The sequence below is a fragment of the Bos indicus genome, chromosome 3 (assembly GCF_029378745.1).
Source record: "Bos indicus isolate NIAB-ARS_2022 breed Sahiwal x Tharparkar chromosome 3, NIAB-ARS_B.indTharparkar_mat_pri_1.0, whole genome shotgun sequence".
Lineage (NCBI taxonomy): Eukaryota > Metazoa > Chordata > Mammalia > Artiodactyla > Bovidae > Bos > Bos indicus.
This window is the reverse complement of record NC_091762.1, coordinates 20,017,563-20,040,369: the sequence shown is the minus strand read 5'-3', so window position 1 is coordinate 20,040,369 and position 22,807 is coordinate 20,017,563. Positions and strand designations below refer to the sequence as shown.

General features: G+C 48.2%; 2 protein-coding genes across 6 annotated transcripts in view; one reads left to right on the top strand and one right to left on the bottom strand.

The window, feature by feature from the left end:
- The window catches only part of SETDB1 (SET domain bifurcated histone lysine methyltransferase 1), a 32,094-nt gene extending 18,749 nt beyond the window's left edge, over positions 1-13,345 (top strand). For 2 of the 3 annotated variants that reach the window (XM_070785732.1, XM_019956084.2), the window contains exons 10-22: positions 309-438; positions 1,636-1,792; positions 1,876-2,034; positions 2,659-3,282; positions 3,870-3,986; positions 8,670-8,839; positions 9,361-9,989; positions 10,828-10,856; positions 10,971-11,103; positions 11,592-11,757; positions 12,106-12,317; positions 12,576-12,664; positions 12,840-13,345. In XM_070785732.1, the coding sequence (XP_070641833.1) occupies positions 309-438; positions 1,636-1,792; positions 1,876-2,034; positions 2,659-3,282; positions 3,870-3,986; positions 8,670-8,839; positions 9,361-9,989; positions 10,828-10,856; positions 10,971-11,103; positions 11,592-11,757; positions 12,106-12,317; positions 12,576-12,664; positions 12,840-12,957 (2,733 nt within the window). In that variant the 3' untranslated portion in view covers positions 12,958-13,345. The remainder of the gene's footprint in view (positions 1-308; positions 439-1,635; positions 1,793-1,875; positions 2,035-2,658; positions 3,283-3,869; positions 3,987-8,669; positions 8,840-9,360; positions 9,990-10,827; positions 10,857-10,970; positions 11,104-11,591; positions 11,758-12,105; positions 12,318-12,575; positions 12,665-12,839) is intronic. The other variant, XM_070785733.1, reaches the window with a different exon arrangement.
- A 237-nt stretch (positions 13,346-13,582) lies between these two features.
- Positions 13,583-22,534, bottom strand: CERS2 (ceramide synthase 2). Of its 3 annotated transcripts, none has more exons than XM_070785734.1 (11): positions 22,389-22,534; positions 17,272-17,445; positions 16,731-16,848; positions 16,432-16,550; positions 16,167-16,224; positions 16,000-16,050; positions 15,670-15,762; positions 15,366-15,494; positions 15,047-15,153; positions 14,767-14,920; positions 13,583-14,588 (listed from the first exon to the last, which is right to left on the bottom strand). In XM_070785734.1, the coding sequence occupies exons 2-11, from the start codon at positions 17,442-17,444 to the stop codon at positions 14,448-14,450; spliced, it is 1,143 nt and encodes a 380-aa protein (XP_070641835.1). In that variant the 5' UTR covers position 17,445; positions 22,389-22,534; the 3' UTR covers positions 13,583-14,447. The 3 variants fall into 3 exon arrangements, with proteins under 3 accessions (XP_070641835.1, XP_019811657.1, XP_019811666.1); XM_019956098.2 differs by lacking the exon at positions 22,389-22,534 and adding an exon at positions 18,578-18,938; XM_019956107.2 differs by lacking the exon at positions 22,389-22,534 and adding an exon at positions 18,609-18,937.
- Positions 22,535-22,807: the final 273 nt, after the last annotated feature.

Sequence of the window (22,807 nt, the reverse complement as noted above, 5' to 3'; positions counted from 1 at the left end):
CTATCTCAGCCCTCTGATCCTAATGATCCTTGTTACATGTCTTATACTCAGTATAAACATCTATCTCTTGTCATTTTTTTAAACAAGGAATATACGTGTTTTTGTTTTGGGGGGTTTTATTGTTGTTGTTTAATTCCTGATGCCTGTTGTGGAGCCTAGCACATAAATTTATTGAATAGATAGGGAATTGGGCGTTCATCAGGGAGATTTCCCCCAAGGGAGGCACATGGTATTCTTCACAAGTGGCAGGGTAGATTCTGGCCTTTAACCCATTCCCCTGCCACCTTTCCTTCCTTGCAATCCTCTAGGATGACAAAAGATGTGAATGGATCTATCGAGGCTCTACGCGACTGGAGCCCATGTTCAGCATGAAGACATCATCCGCCTCTGCACTAGAGAAGAAGCAAGGGGGACAGCTCAGAACACGTCCAAATATGGGTAAGTCCTGAAAGCTATCTGGGAGAGGGAAGAAATGGACGAATCAGCAAAGAGGTGTATGTACGATGGCTATATCCTTTGTTTACCAGGATGACACTACTGCCACATTGAAAACAGGACGTGTTCCTAAGTTTCCAGTAGTGGTGATGAATTTGTGTTGCTGCCTCAACATGCTATGGCTCTGATTTGTTCTCAAAAACACATAAAAATCTGAAACAACTGGCTTAGGTTAGGGGTATTGTTGGTAGTAACTACCTCTGTTATTCACATGAGGATTATCTGCTTTGTGTATGTTATCTGTGGTCTTTTGTTTTTGTTTTTTGTTTTTTTTTTGGCTGCCGTGGGTCTTCATTGCTCAAGGACTTTCTCTAGTTGCAGCTAGCAGGGGCTACTCATCATTTCAGTGTCCAGGCTTCTCATTACAGTGGCTTCTCTTGTTGCAAAGCATAGGCCCTAGAGCATGCGGGCTTAGTAGTTCTGGCTCCCGGGTTTTAGAGCACAGGCTCAGTAGTTATGGCACATGGGTTTAGTTGCTCTGTGGCATGTGGAAGCTTCTCAGTTCAGGGATTGAAGCCATATCCCGTGCCTTCCAGTCTAATTTTTCTCCACCACGTGTGGTTAACTTGTTTTAAAATTTTGGTTTTGTTTTTATATGTTCCTGGCATACTTTTTGGTTAATTTTTCTTGACAACATCAATTGATCAGAGAGTGTATTTTTGAAAATTTTTACCAAAGTATAACATAATTGGCTTCCCTGGTGGCTCGGTAGTAAAGAATCCACCTGCCAATGCGGGAGAAACAGGTTCAATCCTTGGGTTGGGAACATCCCCTGGAGGAGAAAATGACAGTCCACTCCAGTATTCTTGCCTGGGAAATCTCATGGACAGAAGAGCCTGGTGGGCTAAGTCATAAGGTCACAAAGAGTCAGACATGACTTAGCAGTTAAATAACAATGACAGCAATAGAATAATTATGAATGTAAATTGTCTGAGGCGGGAAGATAAAATCTTACTATTTAAATGAAAGTCAGCCTGTGTCAGTATTCCCACTTTTTGGTATAAATAATGAGATCTAACAGTCTTAGCACTTAAAATGTTTCCGTTGTTGCTTTATTATATAAATTGAGAATCAGATCTGTGGATGAATATAAATGGCACAGCTCTTATGTTCTCTATGGTCAATTTCCTTTTCTTATAGGTGCTGTGAGAAGCAAAGGTCCTGTGGTCCAGTACACTCAGGATCTAACAAGTACTGGAACCCAGTTCAAGCCTATGGAACCCCCACAGCCGACAGCCCCACCTGCCCCACCTGCCCCACCTGGTCCAGCTCTGTCCCCCCAGGCAGGTGACAGTGAGTGAGTGCTATTCCTTCTTTTTCAGCAGTTTCTTTTATATTACATTTTCTGTATCCCTTACTGTATGATCTCTAATCTCCTAGAAGCTTGGAAGGCCAGCTTGCCCAATCTCGGAAGCAGGTAGCCAAAAAAAGCACATCTTTCCGGCCAGGATCTGTGGGCTCTGGTCATTCCTCCCCTACATCCCCTGCACTCAGTGAAAATGCCCCTGGTGGGAAACCTGGGATCAATCAGACATATAGGTGAGAAAATCTCAGGCTCTCTGTGGGGAATGTTGGCAATGTGGACTGAGTGGTCACTGTATGGGGAGGTTCCTTGGCCACAAGGGGCCTTGTTAAGATTATGATGGTGAGAAGTTTGGACTTGAAAGCTTTAACCTTGGAATTTTCCAGGAAACAAAAAGTAAGAATAATTGAATTAGAAACTAGGTGCCTAGAAATACAATCACCAGAAAGTCATTTGTTAAGACTGCTTGTTGAATATGGTGTCGTCATCAGTACAATAGAAAGGGAACTTGGTAGCCTCTTTCCTTGAATCCTGGAGGTCAGTAAGGGCATTTATAGGAAACATAGTAGAAGCAACTAGCATGGATAGAAGACTGGATGCTAGTCCCATAATTCACAGGAAAAAATAAAATTCAGGAAAAGACACACTGTTGAAACAGTTATTATCAGTTAATGAAGAGTAACCAGGGTGTTTCCTTGTCCATTAAGACAAGGGGAAGTTTGATTTACTTGTGTCATCTTTAGCTTCAAGAGTATAGCTATTTGACAGGTTAGAGAAGTGGCTTAGCCAGCTAATGGGCTACTTATACAACAGAGAGGTCCTGTTGCCTTCTGATCTGATCTCTTGCATCTCGTTTTCAGGTCACCTTTAGGCTCCACAACCTCTGCCCCAGCACCCCCAGCTCCCCCAGCACCCCCAGCCTTCCATGGCATGCTGGAGCGGGCCCCTGCAGAGCCCTCCTACCGTGCCCCCATGGAGAAGCTTTTCTACTTACCTCATGTCTGCAGCTATACTTGTCTGTCTCGAGTCAGACCTATGAGAAGTGAGCAGTATCGGGGCAAGAACCCTCTGTTAGTCCCACTACTCTATGACTTTCGGCGAATGACAGCCCGGCGCCGAGTAAACCGCAAGATGGGCTTTCATGTTATCTATAAGACACCCTGTGGCCTCTGCCTTCGGACAATGCAGGAGATTGAGCGTTACCTTTTTGAGACTGGCTGTGACTTCCTCTTCCTGGAGATGTTCTGTTTGGATCCATATGTTCTTGTGGACCGAAAGTTTCAGCCCTATAAGCCTTTTTACTATATTTTGGACATCACCTATGGGAAGGAAGACGTTCCTCTATCCTGCGTTAACGAGATTGACACGACTCCCCCACCTCAGGTGGCCTACAGCAAGGAACGGATCCCGGGCAAGGGTGTTTTCATTAACACAGGCCCTGAGTTTCTTGTCGGCTGTGACTGCAAAGATGGGTGCCGGGACAAGTGAGTTGCTTAGGGAATTGTGGCCCTGCCTCCAACTTTGTTGTGGTTTCCTGTATTTCCACCACTTTCTTTGCCTTATACTGCACTTCTCCTTGCCTCACCTTCCTTGATCTGCTTTCTTAGCTGTAGCTCCTTCTATAAGGCCTCCAGAGAGGCTGGGACCCCACAGCATAATCCTGGGTACATGTTTAGATAGCATCACGACTCATTGGACATAAACTTGAGCAAACTCCAAGAGATAGTGGAGGACAGGGAAGCCCAGTGTGCTGCAGTCCATGGGATCACAAAGGGTCAGACGCAACTTAGCAACTGAACAGCAACACATGTGTCTTATGTTTGTTTTTTCCTCTGATTCTCCTTTTCCTTTGCTTCCCCCCATCATGCATTCAGTTGCTAGTTGTTATTCTGTGTCTCTTTATCTTACTCTTACTCTGTCATATTCCTACTGTCCTTTCCTTTCTCATTTACACATATGGGAGAAGAAAAAGAAATGTTACTACCTTGTCACCCTCCTTTTCTCAGTAGTACTTCTCGCCTCTGAAGAAAGTCCCCCAGCTCTAGTAGTTGTACTCTTCTGTTTTATGCAGGTCCAAGTGTGCCTGCCATCAGCTAACTATCCAGGCTACAGCCTGCACCCCAGGAGGCCAAATCAACCCCAACTCTGGCTACCAATACAAGAGACTAGAAGAATGTCTGCCCACAGGGTAAGTAGTCAGGGGAAAGTTCAGCACCTCAGAGACTGAATTCTTGTTTGTCTGTGTTTGTAGGAAACAGCAGCATTATAAAACTGAAGCCAAAAAAAAAAAACCTGAAACAGACATTTTATCAATTAAATCTTACTTACCAAATTCCCAGCACATATTTCTTCTTTGGGCTTTCCTTGAAATGATTGAGTAGTATCTAGTAGTTTTCTGTTGCAGTAAATATGACCTGATTTCATAGCTATATGATTATTCTAACAGATTGTGGTTTACTCTGGCAAGTGAGACGTATTCAGAGAGGAGAAATAGGCAGGGGCCTGATTTATAGTACTTTATAAATCAGAATAAAAATTAGAACGAAATTCATGATGTGATAGGAAGCTGTTAAGAGTATTTTAAGCAGACTACTGATGTCCGCCTTGTAAAGATTACTCTGACTTCTCTGTGAAAAATAAGCTCTAGGGCAGCAGCAATAGAATTTGGAAGCTCAATTAGATAATTTCAGGAACACAGGTAAGAAGTGGTGGTTGCTGGGCTTGTCCTAGAATGAAAGTGGCAGTAGAAATGAGAAGATAGATACCACAAAAGAGAAGTGATTCACAGTGACTTCGGCCTTCTCAAAATAATGCTAGACACTAGATGGCAATTGAGTAATCTATTCAGAATTCTAAGGAAAATGGTTTTTTTGTTAATAATTTTATATATTTATTTTTGGCTGTAGTGGGTTGCCCTTTCTGCGCAGACTTTTCTCTAGCTGTTGCTGGGGAAGCACTACTCTCTGGTTGCGGTGCACAGGCTTCTCATCGCCATGATTTCTCCTGTTTGCAGACACAAGCTCTGGGGCTTACAAGCTTCAGTAGTTGGCGGCACATGTGCTCAGGGATGCACTTGGAGATAGAGCTACAGAACGTGATAGATTGACTATGGAATGCGAAGGAGAAGAGAATCAAGGACAAGTCCTAAATTTTATACTTGAAGAACTAGGTGTGTGTTGGTTTTTGTACCAAAATGGAAGACTAGAGCTAGAGTTGCAGGTTGGAGTGAAATTCAGCTGTTCTGGTCACATTAAGTTTGAGGTGTCTGTTAGGCAACCCAGGTGGAAATGTCAAGAAGGCATTGAGATTTCTAGAGAGAACTGTAAGGACTGGCATAAAGAATTAGGAATCGTCAGCTCAGGAGTGGTAGTTACAACTTGGATGAGTTCATCTGGAGAGAACATTGATGATAGAAAAGAGAATGTGCCCAGAAGTAAGTCCTGGGATCTGCAACTGGAAATTGGACAGAGGGGATAAAAACATGTAAGACTGAGAAGAGACATGAGATCAGCATGTGAGATTGAGAAGGACAGGCAAGGCAGAGAGAGGACAGTGAGCAAAGTGGGACATAATGTGGTAAGTTGGATATACAGGAATGTGTGACCTAATTAGCCTAGTACGTAAGCAATACATAATTAACAGGAAGGACAAAGAGGAAAGAATGATCAGTGAAATAATTCAGATGCTGCCCCTTAATGAAAGGGTCTGTGTTTCCAAAGTGAAATCAGGTTCTAGCATAACAGATGCAAATAGATGCCCACTAAAGCACGTGGTAAAACATGATCATTATATCCACAGCACACCGAGGACAAAAAGAAAATACTGAAACTTTCTACATAAGCGAAAGATACCACAAAAAGAATTCAGAGTAACTTCAGCCTTCTTAAAATAATGTCTGTAGTTAGATGGCAATTAAGGAATCTATTCCGAATTCTAAGGAAAATTATTTCTTTTATATGTATATAATTTTATTTGTTTCTTATTTTTGCCTGTGCTGGGTCTTCGTCGCTGCACAGGCTCTTTTCTAGTTGTGACAAGGGGGGTGCTACTCTAGTTGCCGTCCGTGCACAGGCCCCTCACCACGGCGGCCTCTCCCGTTGTCATGGCACAGTGTGTAGTGCACGTGAGCTCGTAGCAGTTCCCGGGCCCTAGAGCACAGGTGCAGTAGCTGTGCTGCATGGGCTTAGTTGCTCTGTGGCTTGTGGGATCTTCCCAGATCAGGGAGCGAACCTGTGTCTCTTGCATTGGCCGGCAGATTCCTTACCACTCAGCCACTAGGGAAGCACAGGAAAATTATTCCTAACCCAGAGTTCTAAACCCAGGAAAACTATCAGTTGTGGGTTAAAGTAGGCTAACATTTTTTTAGACATGAAATACCTCAGATTTTTCCATTATTTCCCCTCTCAGAAAGTTACTGGAAATGTTCTAAGTGAGGGGGAAAGACAAGACAGAGGAAGGCATATACTGATCCAGGAAACAGTGGATCCAGCTCCAAAGAAGAGTGAGGGGAATCCCACATGATAGTGAAGTTAAGGGGGCTTCCAGGCTGACAGCTGTGCCCTAGATGTAGAGAACAGCCAGTGTGAGAGCAGATCAGACTTGGCTGCAGGAGAAGCTTGTGGGAAAGAGGGTTTGATAGAAAGCCTGATGTGTCTGAGTATCATCAGAGGAAATCAGGACGTAAATTTAAGCTGAATGCATATTGAAAACTAAGCAAAGGAAAAGACAGCTGTTAGCTTTAGCTACATTGTATCATTGATGTTTTACTTGTAATAAAATTGGATCCTGTAACAATGTTTAGATTTGATAATGCTGTGAGGGTTCATTATAGCTTTTTTATAGGTTTGAAATGTTTCATAAAAGTATTTTCACATAACCACAAATATGTTCCTCCCCTGCTTAAAACTCTTCAAGAGCTTTCCACTGCACTTTGGGTTTTATTCTGACTCTTAATCTTGGATCACAAGACGGTGTACTGTCTGACCCCTTCCTATCTCTCTCCTTCCAAAACTGTTCCAGCCACACTGATACTCTTCAGTGCCTGGATCCAGCTCACTCAGTGTTTGCCAGCCTACCTCGAGAGCCTTTGTACATACTGTGCCCTCTTCTTGGCATCCTTCCACTGTGGTTTGCATGATTATCTTCTTTGACCTTGAGCTCTCAGCTTTGCTGTCACCTCCTCAGAGAGACCTTTCCTGGTCACTCTAAAACTAGGTCATTTTCACTCCTTTAATTGTCTCATTCAGAGTTTGTCCTTTTATAGTATCTGTGACAACTTTCATTTTATTTGTTGACTTGTTTTTGGTCTCTTTTTCCATTAAGAGGTAATCTCCATGAGGGCAGGAACCTTGTTTCTCTTGCTTACCATTGTATCATCAGCAGATTTTACCCAGGGCACAGCACATAGTAACCACGTAAATCCTGTTGAATGGATGAATGGTACTCTGTTAGCTGTTCTGAAAGTTCCATGTGGTGGTGATTAGTAGTAGTTGTTCAATCACTCAGTCCTGTCTTGACTCTTCCAACCCTATGGACTGTATCCCGCAAGGCTCCTCTATCTGTGGGATTTCCTAGGCAGGAATACTTGGGTGGGCTGCCATGTCTTTCTCCAGGGATCTTACCAACCCAGGGATTGAACCCACATCTCCTACATTGGCAGGTGAGTTCTTTACCGCTGAGCCACCAGGGAAGCCCTTAGTGGTGCTTACACCTGAATTCACATTCTGGACTTGTCCTTTCCAAACTGATCCTGTTTTAGTTAACAGAGGATATGAACATTAATACTTTCCCAACCCCAGTAGAGTGTTAAGAGACCTAACAAAGTTCTTTCTTGATGTGGTATTGGTTACATGGTGTGTTCAGTTTGTGAAAAATTGGTGAGCTGTAGACTTTTACATATTCTTCTCTCTATGTGTATTATGCTTTAATGTTTTCATAAATTAAAAAAAATACCTTTATAGGGCTGCTGTAAGGATAGAATAAGAGAATGTATATAAAGCATTGATATAATGCCAAACACAAAGTATATGTGCTTGGTAAATAGAAGCTGCTGTTACCTTTGCCTAGAGAGATTTTACTGATGTCATCAACTAACTGTACTGTTGTCATCTTTCTAAAAGCAATTGTCTTCCTTAAATTCACACACCATAAAAGTAAGAAGTTAAATCATAACATGAAATAGAGCATAAAAATAGATACTCCCTAAGAATATGACAGTTTTCTCAGTGTATTATCTTCCTTTAATGTTGATATTTACTAGCTCTCTGATTAATTTCAATAGTTTATTTTTTAAATAGTTAAGTTGTAATACCTTAAACTAGATAGAAATGAGCTCCCTGAGAGGAGTGATCATGACCTTTTCCATTGCCGTGTTCCCACTGTCTAGTATAGCTCTTGGTGTTTAATAAATGTTCACTGAATAAAAGAATGAAAATCAGTACCAAAAGCAAGAGTCCCGTGAACTTCCAGTTCCTCATCTTTTGCTCCCTTTCAGTATCTATTATATGGGCTTCTGATTTCCTTAAATATATTTTATTGTATCTGTTTCTACAGGCTGATGTATTTTAATGGCTCTTAATCCATATTCACATCCTGGTTCGCTTAGCTTTTCTCCAGGTGTTGGGCATTCTTTTATTCACTGTAACTGTCTTTAGTGCTATAAATATCTGTATTAATCACTTTTCCCCCTTCTGAGTTATTTCTTTGAGCTATATTTCCAAACAAATCGAAGAGCATAGACAGTTCAGTAAGTCTGCTTATTTAGATCATTACCTGATAAATGATGACACCTTAAAAATTGTAACAGTTCTGTGAATGTAACAGATGCTCTAGTGATCATGTTATGATTGATTTTATTGTGATCTCCTCCCAGAGTTTATGAGTGTAACAAACGCTGCAAATGTGACCCTAACATGTGCACAAACCGGTTGGTACAGCATGGCCTGCAGGTTCGTCTGCAGCTCTTCAAGACCCAGAACAAGGGCTGGGGTATCCGTTGCTTGGATGACATTGCCAAAGGCTCCTTTGTCTGTATTTATGCAGGTTAGTGATGAAAGGGTTGCTTTCTGGGGTTAGAACATGGTGGAACATTGAATCAGAGACAAGTTGAATTTAAGAATAAAATGCTTAACCTGTGAACTAGGAGAAAGAAGAAGACAGAATTTTCTTCTATAAAGAACATGAGTGATGTGACTGTCTGAGTGGATCAGGAAGGGTCAAAAGTGCTTCAGGAGAATAAGAACAAAAAGGGATGAAATTGTGGACATGTTTCAGCAGAGAGAGACATGGTTTTAGAAAAAAATGACATGTGTCATTTTTCCCCACATCACTCTACCCAGAGATTCAGCATAACTTAGGGAGAATGGGGTGGCAGAAAGGGCAAGATTTAAAGCTCCCCTTACTCTCACAGTTAAGACACTAAGGAGGAGGTATCATCAAAGGGAAACAAGAGACCATAATGAATGTTATTTGACTCTGTACTGTGGGGCTAGGTATTGATGAAATGAACTTTATTCTTTCTAAAAGCTCCTCATAACCCTGGAAGGCTTTCTCTTCATTCCCAGGGAAGATCCTGACAGATGACTTTGCTGACAAGGAGGGCCTAGAAATGGGTGATGAGTACTTTGCCAATCTGGACCATATTGAGAGCGTGGAGAACTTCAAGGAGGGGTATGAGAGTGATGCCCCCTGCTCCTCTGACAGCAGTGGTGTAGACTTGAAGGACCAGGAAGACGGCAACAGTGGTACAGAGGACCCCGAGGAGTCCAATGACGACAGCTCAGATGACAACTTCTGTAAGGACGAGGACTTCAGCACCAGCTCGGTGTGGCGCAGCTATGCTACCCGACGGCAGACCCGGGGCCAGAAGGAGAATGGATTGTCTGAGATGTCTTCCAAGGACTCTCGCCCCCCAGACCTAGGGCCCCCACATATTCCTGTCCCTCCATCAATCCCTGTAGGTGGCTGCAATCCACCTTCCTCTGAAGAGACACCTAAGAACAAAGTGGCCTCGTGGTTGAGCTGCAACAGTGTCAGTGAAGGTGGCTTTGCTGACTCTGATAGCCGTTCATCCTTCAAGACTAGTGAAGGTGGGGAAGGCCGCACTGGGGGAAGCAGAGGGGAAGCTGAGAAGGCTTCCACCTCAGGGCTTGGCTTCAAGGATGAGGGAGACATCAAGCAGGCCAAGAAAGAGGTAAGCAGTGGCAGGAAACTCTAAGAATTGTGGCTGTTACATAAGTTTGATGTGACAAACTTAACGCAATCTCACGACGAGACCATGAGTGCTTTTGTTATCGTTTTTGACCATACCACATGGCTTGGGGATCTTAGTTCCCTGACCAGGGATTGAACTTGTGTCCCCTGCAGTGGAAGCACAGAGTTCTAACCACGGGATAGACTGCCAAGGAATTCCCTCACCATGAGTCTTCACATGCAGATGATTTATTTGATGGATTTTTATGGCAAACCTGATTAATCTTCCCCCTGATACATTCCTGTGGTGGTGTAGTTGCTAAGTCGTGTCTGATTCTTGTGACCCCGTGTTTGTTTGAAGAACCAAATTATTTTAAAATCAGCCTGCTGTGGGGAAAGTACCTGATTCATTCCAAAGTGGGGGATTTAAAAATAATTTTTTAAAACTGCTACCTCAATTTATCTACATCATTGTTTTCATTATAGTAGAAAAACAAGAATTGATCTTAACATATTTTTAATGATGTTGAAACTTAGCACATTACAGGTGGTGAACGGTCCCTTGTCCTTAGAATATTCTGCCCATGGTGTTTTCCATGCACATTTTGTAATGCCCTATTATTGGGAAGGGTTAAAGACCCCTCCCAGTGGGGCTTCCTGATGAAAATGATCGTTATTCTCAAGTTGGAGAGTAATTTCTCCACACACACCCCACTTGAGATAGTGTACCTCTCGCTGGCTGATATCTTTAGAGGTCATCTGAGGTGAAGTCTACAGTTGTTGGATATATTATCTAGAACCATGGAGACATTCAGCCGTTCACTCGCTCTGTTTTCCAGGACCCTGATGACCGAAACAGGATGTCAATGTAAGTGCTTTGCTTTTTTACCTGTTTCCAAATCTTCCTTCTCTCGAGCCTACAAAATCAGCCTGAGAAACAGCCAGTAAACCTGACCCCTCTCATGTCTTCCTCTCCCATCAGAGTTACTGAAAGCTCTCGAAATTATGGTTACAATCCTTCTCCTGTGAAGCCTGAAGGACTTCGCCGCCCACCAAGTAAAACTAGTATGCATCAGAGCCGACGACTCATGGCCTCTGCTCAGCCAAACCCTGATGTAAGTGGCCTTTCTCAAGCTGTGCCTTACCCAGCCTCCTGTTTTACTCTAGAGCGCGAGTAAAGGAGCGTTCTTCTCGTGTCAAGTCTGTCACCGTAATTACTGTTGGATATTTTCCTTTTTCTCTGGCCTTGACTTCCTGCCTCATTTTCCTTCATCCAGCATCTAATCTTGCTATAGTCTCAACCCCTTCATGCCTAACTGTACCTAAAAGCAGGGATTCCAAGAGGTCCTTTGCATTTACTCGTTTTTTTTATACATATATATTTTTTGGCTTCACCAGGCCCCAGGTGCTGCACGCGGGATCTTCTATCTTCCTTGCAGCATGGAGAATCTTCTTTAGTTGCAGTTTGTGGGATCCAGTTCTCTGACCAGGGATCCACACCAGGTCCCCTCTCCTGGGAGTGTGGAATCCCAGCCACTGGACCACCAGGGAAGTCCCTCTCCATTTACTCTTATTCCTTCTTTTCACCCTTCTGCTTCCTCAGGATATCCTGACCCTGTCCAGCAGCACAGAAAGTGAGGGGGAAAGTGGGACCAGCCGGAAGCCCACTGCTGGCCAGACTTCAGCCGCAGCCGTGGACAGTGATGATATCCAGACCATCTCCTCTGGCTCTGAAGGGGATGACTTTGAGGACAAGAAGAACATGTCTGGTAGTCTGGAAGAATTTGTGGAGTAGTAGGAAGGAACCAGTAGGGGAAAAATTCAGATCTTAGGAAGCATCCCTGGGAAGACTCCCTGACTTCCAGCTAAACTGTTAATAATGTGTGACATATCCCCTCCCTCTGTTCTTTCTAGTTCTTTTCCCTCTGCTTCTGTATCCAGCAGATCTAATCCTGCTTGAAAAAAACTGCCACCTTGGGCCTTTGCCTCAGAGTCCCAGCTTATTGGTATTCCTGAGGTGCACTGGGTGGGATAAAAATGGAAGCAGGAAAAAAAAGGAAGTAGAAGGTCCAATCATGAGGTGGGGTGGACCTAGCCCCATTCTTCTCCTTCTCCAGGTCCAATGAAGCGCCAAGTGGCAGTAAAATCCACCCGGGGTTTTGCTTTGAAATCAACCCATGGCATTGCCATTAAATCAACCAACATGGCATCTGTGGAAAAGGGGGAGAGTGCACCCATTCGTAAGAACACACGCCAGTTCTATGATGGGGAGGAGTCTTGCTACATCATCGATGCCAAGCTTGAAGGCAACCTGGGCCGCTACCTCAATGTGAGACCCCTTTCGCTCACCTGTATGTGCTGGTTATCCCCTAGTCCTCACATTTCTAGTTCTTTTAAATACAACTCCATAAACCCATCTTTTCTCATTAAAATTCTTGATTGCAAAGGATCTTTAAAGAGGTGCCTTTCAAAATCTCTGTTGCCATGGGAGGATCAAATGGCATTGTTTTCATCCAGCTCTCACTCACCCCACAAAACCAGATTCTGTTTCCTTGGTTCCAAAGTGAATCTGTACTTAAACTTACAGCACAGTTGCAGCCCTAACCTGTTTGTCCAGAATGTCTTCGTGGATACTCATGATCTCCGCTTCCCGTGGGTGGCCTTCTTCGCCAGCAAGTAAGAGGGAATCAGGAAAGGGGATGGGTGGGTGGGAAAAGCCCAGGTTGGGGAGGGGCCAGGACATTCAAAGGGCCTCTCTTCCATCTGGGATCCAGCTCCCCCTGCACATTCAGTCATCGCAGGCCTGGGTTTCTGCTGTTTGACCACACCCCTTCCTCCTCTTCCTCTTCAGGAGAATCCGGGCTGGCACCGAGCTTACCTGGGACTACAACTATGAGGTGGGCAGCGTGGAAGGCAAGGAGTTGCTTTGCTGCTGCGGGGCCATCGAATGCCGAGGGCGTCTTCTTTAGAGGACAGCCTTCCTCCTAACCTTCTGAACTGCCCTTTCCTCAGGAACTGGGTCTTCCTGACTATTGAATTCTGACCCCCAAGTTTCTAGTCTAGCTACTCCCCAGCTCCTAGTAGATAGAAATGGGGGTTCTGGATCAGGAGACCCCTTCCATTGCGGTGCTAGCAGGCAGGGCCCCTCCCCTGCCTCCTGAGGCACTGGGGGTGGGAGAGGTTACCACTCTAACCTGGGCCTGACATCCCTCCAGTCCTCCTGTGGCTCACCCCTCCCATCCTACATTTGTTCAAGTGTTCATCCTTTTAACAGACTTTATTCCTAGAATGAGGGCTGTGTATTTTACTATCCCTGGTTTGTATTGTTTCTTGAAAGTAACAAGATGTTAAAACTAAGATTGTGATTTGATTTCTTTCCCTCAGTTCCCAGTTCTAGGTCTTGATGAGAGATGAGCTTTTCCCCCACCCTTCCCAACAGGCAGCTGTCATTAATCCTGACCTTTCTCTACTTTGCTTTTTCTTATTTGCCATGTGATATTTTTTAAGGTTACATAACCATGAGGAAGGCATGAGGAAGACTACCTTAGTTTATTTAGTTGATCACTCTTCTCAGTTCATAAGAGTCTCAAACACTTGTTGCCATGTTTTACTTAATCTTTAATATATTTTAATTAAAAAAAAAAACCATTAACAGTACATTTTGGTCTGAAGTGGTCCCTCTGCTGAAATGCCAGGTGCTAGCTGTAATTCAGGCTTTAAAACCCAAACCCCAAATGTTTAATAAATAAAAATTAGAACTAGTTGCCATTCTACTCCAAACCAGCTAGCCTAGGGAAAGAGGCCAGAGAAAGGAGGCAGTAAGATCTTGGACCTGTGACTACAGGGACAGCTGGCAGAGAAGTAACAGAAGACTGTCTGAGCAGTCCACATTGTGGCCCCCACTTTTTGGCAGAGGTAGGATAAGGGTCACGTGCACCCACCTACACTCAGTTCATTTGGATCTTAGAAGGGAAAAAGTTAAAAGTCAGCTCAGCTTTGGTTTCTGGTCCAAGTTAGGGAGATTAGAAAGGTGAGCCTTGGTCCAACTTTGGCAGAATGAGGCCCACAGGTGGGACAGTAAGGCACGACCCTGGCTCTGGAGGTCAGGGAGTCAAAGGCAGACAGACAGGGCCAGATTCTGAAGAGTAAGGAATGTGACTTATAACCCCCACCCCCAGAACTGAGGAAAGGTCTCAAAATCAGTAGAAAGGACAACTTGGAAAATAAGACCAATCCCCCTCCCCCAACAAAGGATATAGCCAACCTCCCATTCCTGGAGATGGGCTGATAAGAATTTGGTTTAAAGGCAACTGGGTGACAGTAGCAGGGGGTGGGGCACAGAGAAGAACACGCTCCTCTCGCTTTCTCCTTCTCCCCAGAGCTTAAAGTGACCCTGTGGGGAGGGTGGGGTATTTCCTTGGCTTTATACGTTAATCTGAGGGGCAGCAGGGACAATGGTTCAGTCATTCTTACGATGGTTGTTGTTGAGGATGGGGTGGCCATTGGCCAGGGGCCGGTTCTTTGCTCCTCCCCCAGCTGCAGCCTCCTCCCCCTCTGAGCTCTCTGTTTCTTCCCGGTCACTGCGTTCATCTTCTACTACCTGTGAAAGGGATGAGCAGGGTTACCAACCCCTAAGGACTGCCTCTCTCGGTGGGCTTTTTCCAGCTATACCCAGGGCCCCACAGTAGGTTTTAGAGGGTTGCTGATATGGGAGGGAATTTGGGCCGTTCCTAGAGTTGAGAGTAGTAGGGCCTACAGAATGGAGACAGAACCATTACCTTTCCAGTTATGAACTTGTGGGCCATGCGCAAAATGAGGTAGGCCCAGAAGATATGCAGCAGCTGTAGCACTCCCATCATGAAATTGAAGAAGTAATAGCCAAAGAAGGCGGGATAGAGCTCCAGTGGGTACACCAGCGTGCAGTGCAGGATCCTTGGGATGGGGAGAGACAAGAACTGTTAACACAGAAAAGAGGGGGTCAAGACTGAGGACAGACAAATGGGGCCAGGGAGAAGATTCCTGATTTCTTCAAACAGTCTAGTCTGGTATCCTACTCACCAGAAGGGCAGGATGACCAGTCGGGTGATGATGAAGACAATGGCGAAGACGATGAAGATGTTGTTGCAGGTGTTTTTCCATCCCGCGTAGTTAAACATCTTGGCTGACTGTGTAGATAGCCCCCACCGATCATCACGGGCTCCTGACTCCCATATACATTCATACATACATCCCACTTAACCACACTAGCTCTGTGCCCCCACCTCCTTGGTCCCAGGAACACCCACCCCCACCCACCACTACCCCAAGCAAAGGATAGAGGGACAGAAGAACCTGCACCAAGGTCTCTAGGCTTGAAGAAATGCCCAGGAAGCCTGACCTCTAGCAGGTAGTCAGAAGAGTCGTGCAGAGCCATGATAAGAGTCCCTGCTCGGACGTAATTGGCAAACCAGGAGAAACTGATGAGGATGATGGTGGCCACGTGATGGATGATCTGCTCCTTGAAATCCTGTAGAAAAGATGCAACCTCCAGAGGACTGTTTCCTGTTCCCTAGCTTCCGTTCTTCCCCCTTTAATTCCACTTATCCCACAACTCCATCCAAAGCACCCAGAAGTCAAAGGGGAGGTGGTTCATACCGCGCTTCATTTTGGCTCCTACTCAGTGGTACAGCCCCATGACTCACCTTTCGCTTGACGTCAGAAGCAATGCTGAAGAGCAAGGACCAGTAGAAAGACAGTTCAATCATGTAGTACCAATACTGGGAAGGGATGATGCTCTGAGAGAGAAAAGAGGAAGTTTAACGGACCCCAGAGCCACTGGACCCAATGGTCTCGCCTCTCCAAACCCAGCCCTCCTTGCACTTAAGATTAACACCATGACTGCAGTCCCTTCTGCCACGTGTCTGAGATCAACTCTTCACAAGGATGTGTATGTCCCAATCCTATCCTACACTGATTCTCACCCCACATAAGGACTAATTACCCCATATAAGGAATCAGGACCCATCATGTACCTGTATGGGATATCCCTCCCAAACTTTCCTCAGGTCATAGAACCAGGGTTTCTGCAGAGAAATGGTAATAAGAGGTTAAAGGAGGAGGCACCTAAATTCTGGGCTTCACCCCACCTTGCCAGAGAACCTACTCCCCCACTTGCCCTCCCCAAGTAATCCCCACTCACGTCTACAATGACGGCCGTGCCGGCGATGAAAGCAATCAGGTAAAATGTGAATCTCCAGCTGGAAGAGGAAGCAGACATGGCTAGGAGAGTGGAATGGAAGAACGGCGCAGCCCTCCCCCCAGATACCCTCTCAAGGAAATACTCAACCAAATGTGCCTCCTCACCCGGGAGTAATTTCTCCACATACAGCTGCAGCCCCACCTCCCAGCAAAACACAGTAGACCTTCCTCTGCCACCCAGTTTCTCTTGCCTCAACTGCCCCTACCTTGCTTCTCGAAACTTCTTGAGGAGACTGGGCCGGTCCTGGTTGCGACGGCGGCGGAACCAGCGCTCTACCTGGCGGCCAGAGAGCCCGCTCTGCCGTGACAGAAGCTCCACATCTGCCTGGGTGGGGTGAGAAGCCCATTATGTTCTGCTTCACTCGCCCTCCCCGCCCCTCTGCCAGTAATGACCCAAGTTGGCCCCATCTGAAGGGAAGGGGAGATGCCTTCCCATTTCTGCACCCCACCTCCTCACTCCCTACCAGGACTCAGTAACTCCCAGAACAGGGTCTGCAGCTCATACCTGTTTGGGCTGCTTGCCACTGGTCATGTAGAAATGCTCCAAAGTGGGGTTTGGAGGTGCCCGCAGCCGGGTTTTCTCTTTGACATTCAGGAGGGCAGCCAGTGGTGTAGCCACGTAACTGGGGAAGGGATAGGAGTGAGGGGTGTCTGACTCTCTTGAAGCAGGCAAGCCTGTTAGCCCCTAAACTAGAGGGCCTGGAGGGGGATATTGCAAGCTCAGGCAACTTTATCCTGGGCCTCAGTTTCCCAGCAACCCCCTCTCTGGCTGCCTTGGGCTGCCCATAGCTGACAAAGCTGCCTGTGTTCACTAGCCACCAGGCGGGTGGAGGGCAAGAACAAATAACCATTGAAGGAATGGGCCTGGGGGTGCTGAGCCCTCAGAAAGACAATGCTGCCTTTAGTGGGGGGCACACAGTAGGCAGGGACCTGGGTGGTGAGAACACCAGTGTGCAGGACCAATTAAACAGCAAGAGACAAACTTGAAGTACAAGAAACTGCAGCTGGGAGCCAAGGAAGGCATGGGGGTAGGTTGGTATGCTCACAGCTCAAAGAAGTATCGAATGATGAGGAAGAGCAAGGCCAGGGGTAGTGTGATATAGAGGTCAGAGGCTTTGGCGTAGACACGTCCATCTCGGTCTTCTAGATCAGCCCAGGTTAAGTTCACAGGGAGCCACAGCCGTTCCCACCAGAAGTAGTCATGTAAGGTCTGGAGCATCCTGAGTGAGGAAGGGAGAAGTAGAGGGCATCAAAGCAGGCAGCAGTGCAGAAGGAGACGGAAGACAGTTTTCACAGTGTAACAAAAAGAGCAGGGGCAAAGACTCAGGCCCTGGGCTCTGGTCTTGGCCATGTGGATGAATCAGTGTGCCCATCTGTAATATAGTGGCTTTCCAGTTCTAACAGTTACTCTTAATATCAACCAAAGGTGACATTAACATCCCCTGGAAGTCCTGATTCCCTAGACAAGAACCTTGGGGTCTCGCCATCATTTTGCTATTCTTACACGGAAACTAGACAGGATCTAGCCTAGAAGCCGTGGCCAAAAATCTTAAGTGAAATCAGAGTCATCATCCCTTCCCCCCACCCTCCAACCTCTTCCTAGACCTCCCATGTGTTAGTCACTCAGTCATATCCGACTCTTTGTAACTTTATGGACTGAGCCCGCCAGGTTTCTGTCCATGGAACTCTCCAGGTAAGAATACAGGAGTGGGTAGCCAATCCCTTCTCCAAGGGATCTTCCTGAGGCAGGGATCAAACCCAGGTCTCCTGCATTGCAGGCAGATTCTTTACCATCTGAACCATCAGAGCTCCCAAATCAACCCATAACTGGAAGCTTCCTTGCCAGGGAGCCCAAGAAAGGATTGCAGGGCTGGGGCAAGACCTTTCTCCCCCTTCCCTATAACCCACTGAGGCAGCAGGTCCTAGGGAAAATTAAGAGGCCAGAATAAACCAAAATCATGCCCCCAAATAGTGCTGAGCTCAAGGACAATCAATGGACATCAAAATACTGCACACAAAATTAATAGCCCATGCCCAAGCCATCCATTCCCAAACATAAGGCAGAAGGACTCTATGTGAAGCCTATTCTCAGAAACAAAATGAAGACAAGGCTGCAGGGAGTCAGGAGTTGGAGGATAGAGAGTCGATACAGCAGACTAAGACATCTGGTAGAATTAGGAGCTACTTGGATTAAGGCTCCTTTGGAAAATAAAATACTAGTCTGCTCAGGGAACACCCATCACAAATACCCTCAGTGCTCAGGAAAGAGCTGCTGCTTTGTACCACCTCCCTCCCCCGTTTCGTCCACGGAAAGAGAAAGGATCTACAGGGTGGTGGTGACCACTTGGATACCAAGTGAAGGAAGGTACGATCTGAGGCTCACGCGGGAACAGCAGCTGCTTGGAGCTGAGAGAAGGAGCAAGATGATGGTGTAGAATCAGCGATGGTGGTCCACACAACTGGCAGTCCTAGGACTCAGCAGTGAACCCAGTAGGATGACAAGGGCAAAGCTTCCAGGCTACCAAGCCCTCATCCTCCGAGGAGGGAGGCCAGGTAGGTGGTCTCCAGGCTGGCCTTGAGACTAAAAGCTGACACAGAAGGAAGGTGGTCCCCTCCCTGCTGCGGAGGAAATAGAGTTGGGAGATTGTTCTCTGCTGTGAACTGGAGACCAACCGGTGCCTCGCTGAAGGCTGATCATATCACAGCTGAGCTGGGCTGCTCCACAGCTCCGCCCCCACCCACCACAGAAGCACTTGCGAAATCCCTCTCAGCCTGTCACGGGTCAGCATTTCAGCTCAAGGACTTTACCCTCTTGTCCCCACTCCTGGTCACTGCTCTTTCAGATGAAAGCAGAGGGCAGCTCTGACAGTAAAGGAGTTTCAGCTCCACCCGCCCCCAACAGCACGGGTTCTACACACATACACGCACGCACACACACACACACACATTCCAGGCCTCAGCTCCTGAGGACACTGCCCCTTCCCTCTCCACCTTGGCCAGAATAAATATTTAATTAGTTAAAGAGATGGAAGCCTTCGGAACTGAACAAAACTAAACACAGTTATCAGAGTAGAACTCTCCCCACACGACAGTGCACACAGACACACTTTTTTCTTTGAGAGAAGTTGTAGAAAATTTAGTAAAGAAGGGACAAGGCAGAAAGCCTACATGCGGTGGCACCCCTCCAGCTCTTCTTGCCACCTTCTTTGCTTAGTCTGATTGGAGGTGAAGAAACAGACCTGACTCAGTCACCTGACTGCTAGTCCCTTGGGGCCCAATTTGTCCTCCATTGAGGACTAAAGCCAAGGGTACTGTCTGGCCTAGACATTGGGCCCCATTCCTACCCTGGTCAGTGGAAACCGGCAGGTAAGTTTCTTTTGTCACAGATATTTTGAGGATTAAAAAGACTCAGAGGGCTGGCTGGGATCCTGGAGGCCAAGCATAGAGTCCCTCTCCATGACTCCCGGGGGCCCAGGAATGCCTCATGCCTACAAAGAAGGTGAGGAGGCAGAGAAGCAGGCAGAAAGTCAGAGATGGGTCAAAGGCAAGCGCCTGGACAGCGCAACTATCTCAATCCCAGGACAAGGTAGCACCTGGCCCCTGCCTGCTCCAAACAGGGACAGCAGAAGATGGTGTGAGCAGAGAGTGTGATGTTTTGGGAGTTGTGAATGGGGGCTCTCTCACCCCCGGGTTTCAGGCTTTCTGTGACCACAGCCCTCCCCTACTGCCCAGCACTTCCATTAGCAGAGGAGTGGTGGCCTGGACCCTGCCCCTCACCCCTGGAGCCTAGCCCAGCAGGAAGAGGCACCAGATTCAGCAGGGTCAGGACTTCGGACTCCATGTGAGGGGGAAGGGAAGACAATAGGGGCTCCTGGGCCAGGCCCGCCAGCTGCACTTATACATCCCCACAGAACCTACCAGTCCACTCCCAGTGGCGTCCCTGGCACACCAAGCCAAGCAATGGATCCCACCAACAAAAAGGTGGGTCAAGAAAAGGGAATGTGCCTTCGTGCTTGCTTTTCTGGGTCACATTACTTAATTTCCTGGTGGAGAAAATCACACCTGTAGGTATTTTTCCACTCAAACGATTTACTCCCCCACACACATGAAGAAACAATAGGGTGTGTGCATGTGTATGTGTCTCTGTCTCTCTCATGCACAAATACACCTGCCTCAGAGACACAGACACCACTTTATGAGGCACAGGCTGGAGAACGGCCAGCTGAGCAGGGATTTCATGGGCATTGGATTACCAGGAACTTGAACAGAGCTCCACCCAGCTGCTACCTTTTGCCCAACTCTGACTGACCCATCCCAGACTCCCACAGACAGATGAAAAGGGGCAGAGAGTCCCCAAGGGGACTTGTAGACCCAGTCTGCTAGGAGGGCAGAAGTTTGAGGCTATGAGGAAGAGATCTCACAGACTCAACGTGATAATAGTCCCAACGGCTCTCAGAGTGTGGAGAAATAATTGAAGAAGATACAATACAATCAGTAAGGGAAGAGAGAGTGACAAAGACAGGATCCCAGAGGCTCCCAGCTTTCACTGGAGCCTGGCGGTCTACAAAAAAGAAGTGGAAAGAAGTGGCAGAGGACCTGAATAGTCCAGCTTGTTGAAAACTTTTTCAGGCAGCTACACCAGGTCACAAACTAGAAAGCTGTGAGCAATGGATGAAGCCAAGAAGAGGTGTGTCATCCCTCCAGGCTGAAGTAGAGGTCTCAAAATTTTAGTTTTTCTGTGGCCCCAACACAGCCAAAGACTGCAGGAGATTACAGCCCCCAGAGGGAGAGAATGACTGGCAAATTCAGGAAGTAGATGGGGATGTGGGGGGCTGGGCGGGCAGGGGGCATGCTAAAGGCACAGTGAAGGATCGGCCAGCCTGTGGCCAGTGACGGGAAAGTGAAGGCCCTCCCTCCCAGAGGGGAAGCCGGCCAGAGGCCCCAGTGAAGGGAGTGGACTGTGGGGTACCAAGGAAGACAAGGAACTCTCTCTCTCTTCAAAACAGGGTTTGTGCAGGTCACTGTATGATTAGGGTCAGGCCCTGAGGGAGGAGGCTGCAGACAGTCCTTACCCTTAGGAGCACCATCACAAGCCCAGTCAGCCACCCACATTAGGCCCAGCCACCTGGACTCCGCTATGGGACTGCAACCTCCGCTAAGACAGATGTGGGAGTGACTGCCTGCTGGAGGCCTTTCCTGATTCACTTCTCCAGAAAGAGGGGCTCACTCCATTCCTCAGGATCCTCAGAACCCCCTATCTCCTGTACCTAGCAACTCAGGTGAAGAATCGATCAGATTTTGACACCAAGAGTCTACCTTAGGAAGTGAACCTCTAAACTCAGGCCACAGATTAAAACCCCACACATGCAATTAACCTACTTGCCAGAGAGCCTCCGGGCCAGAAATTAGCAAAGGGAGGCCCAGAAAACCAGTTTCACCAGCAGCTCCCCCTACCCCTGCCCCACACACCCCATAACGGTATAAGAGCCTTAGCCACGGGGCGGGGGCCAGGGGCAGACACTCTGAGCCACTCCTTCCTGTTTCCCGTTAAGCACATGGACGCCCTGACCTCCCTCCCGGAGTGGGCACAGTGAACCGATTAGAAAAAGCTTCACTCTCCTCTCACTCTAGCCACGGGATTCCCCAGCCAGGGGCCGCGCCGCGGGCTCTCTGCCAAGCAGGGGGCTCTCGTGCAACTGCTCACCGGACTTTCTCCTCCCCAAAAAAGGGCGCCGGAGGCTCGGCCGTCCGTGGGCAGCCCCGCGTCCTCAACTCCCAGCTCCTACCTGTTGCCCAGGAGGACTCCTCCGCGCTCCGGGCGGCGCGCTCGAGGACGCCCGGGCGGCCGGCCAGCCTGCCCTCAGGCGGCGCTGGGGGCCCGGCCGCTCCCGCGAGGCGCTCCGGCCCGCCCTCCGCCAGGCCCGCCGCCGCCATGAGCGCGCGGGGCAGAGGCCCCAGAGCCAGCGGCGGCGCCCAGCGCCGGCCGCCCGAGGGTGTGCGCCCGCGCCTCGCTCCGCTCCACGGCCCGCTCCCGGCCCCGCCAGGCCCTGTCCGCCGAGCCGCGTCCTCGCGGCCCCCGCAGTTCTCCCAACTTTTCCGCGCCCCGTGCCTCCCCACCCCTGCGCGCGGCGCCGCGGACTCCCGGGCGCGGGTTCCGACTCACTCGGCGGCGGCTGCGGCGTCGCGGAGCTGGCCCGGCCGGGAGCCGCTGCTCCGTCTCTCCCCTCGTCCGAGCTCCGGGCCCCCTCCGGACTGGCTCCGCTCGCTCCTCTCCTCCCCCTTCCGCCCGCCTGCCTGCCCGCTCCCTCCCTCCTTCCTCCTCCTCCCGCCGCCCGCCGAGCCCAGCCGAGCCGAGAGCGAGCCCAGCCAGCCCGGGAAAGAAAGGCCGCGAGCAACACAGCAGCCGGGAGACTGGGCGTGGGCCTACGGCCCGGCGACGGAAGGGGAGAGGAGGGCGGGCGGGCGCGCGGCGGGGCCCGGGCCTCCGCGCGGGGTAGCCGCGCCCAGCGCCCGCCGCCTGCCACCGCCCCCTCCCCGGCCGGGGGCGGGCGGTGGAAGCTTGGGAGCTGAGCCCTCGCTGCA

Coding starts and splice junctions, on each gene's coding strand:
- CERS2 (XM_070785734.1), bottom strand. CDS start 17,444: ATGCTCCAGACCTTACATGACTACTTCTGGTGGGAACGGCTGTGGCTC. Junction 14,921..15,046: donor CTGGTCATCCTGCCCTTCTG/GTGAGTAGGATA, acceptor CCCCATCCCAAG/GATCCTGCACTGCACGCTGG. Junction 14,589..14,766: donor ACAAGTTCATAACTGGAAAG/GTAATGGTTCTG, acceptor TCCCTTTCACAG/GTAGTAGAAGATGAACGCAG.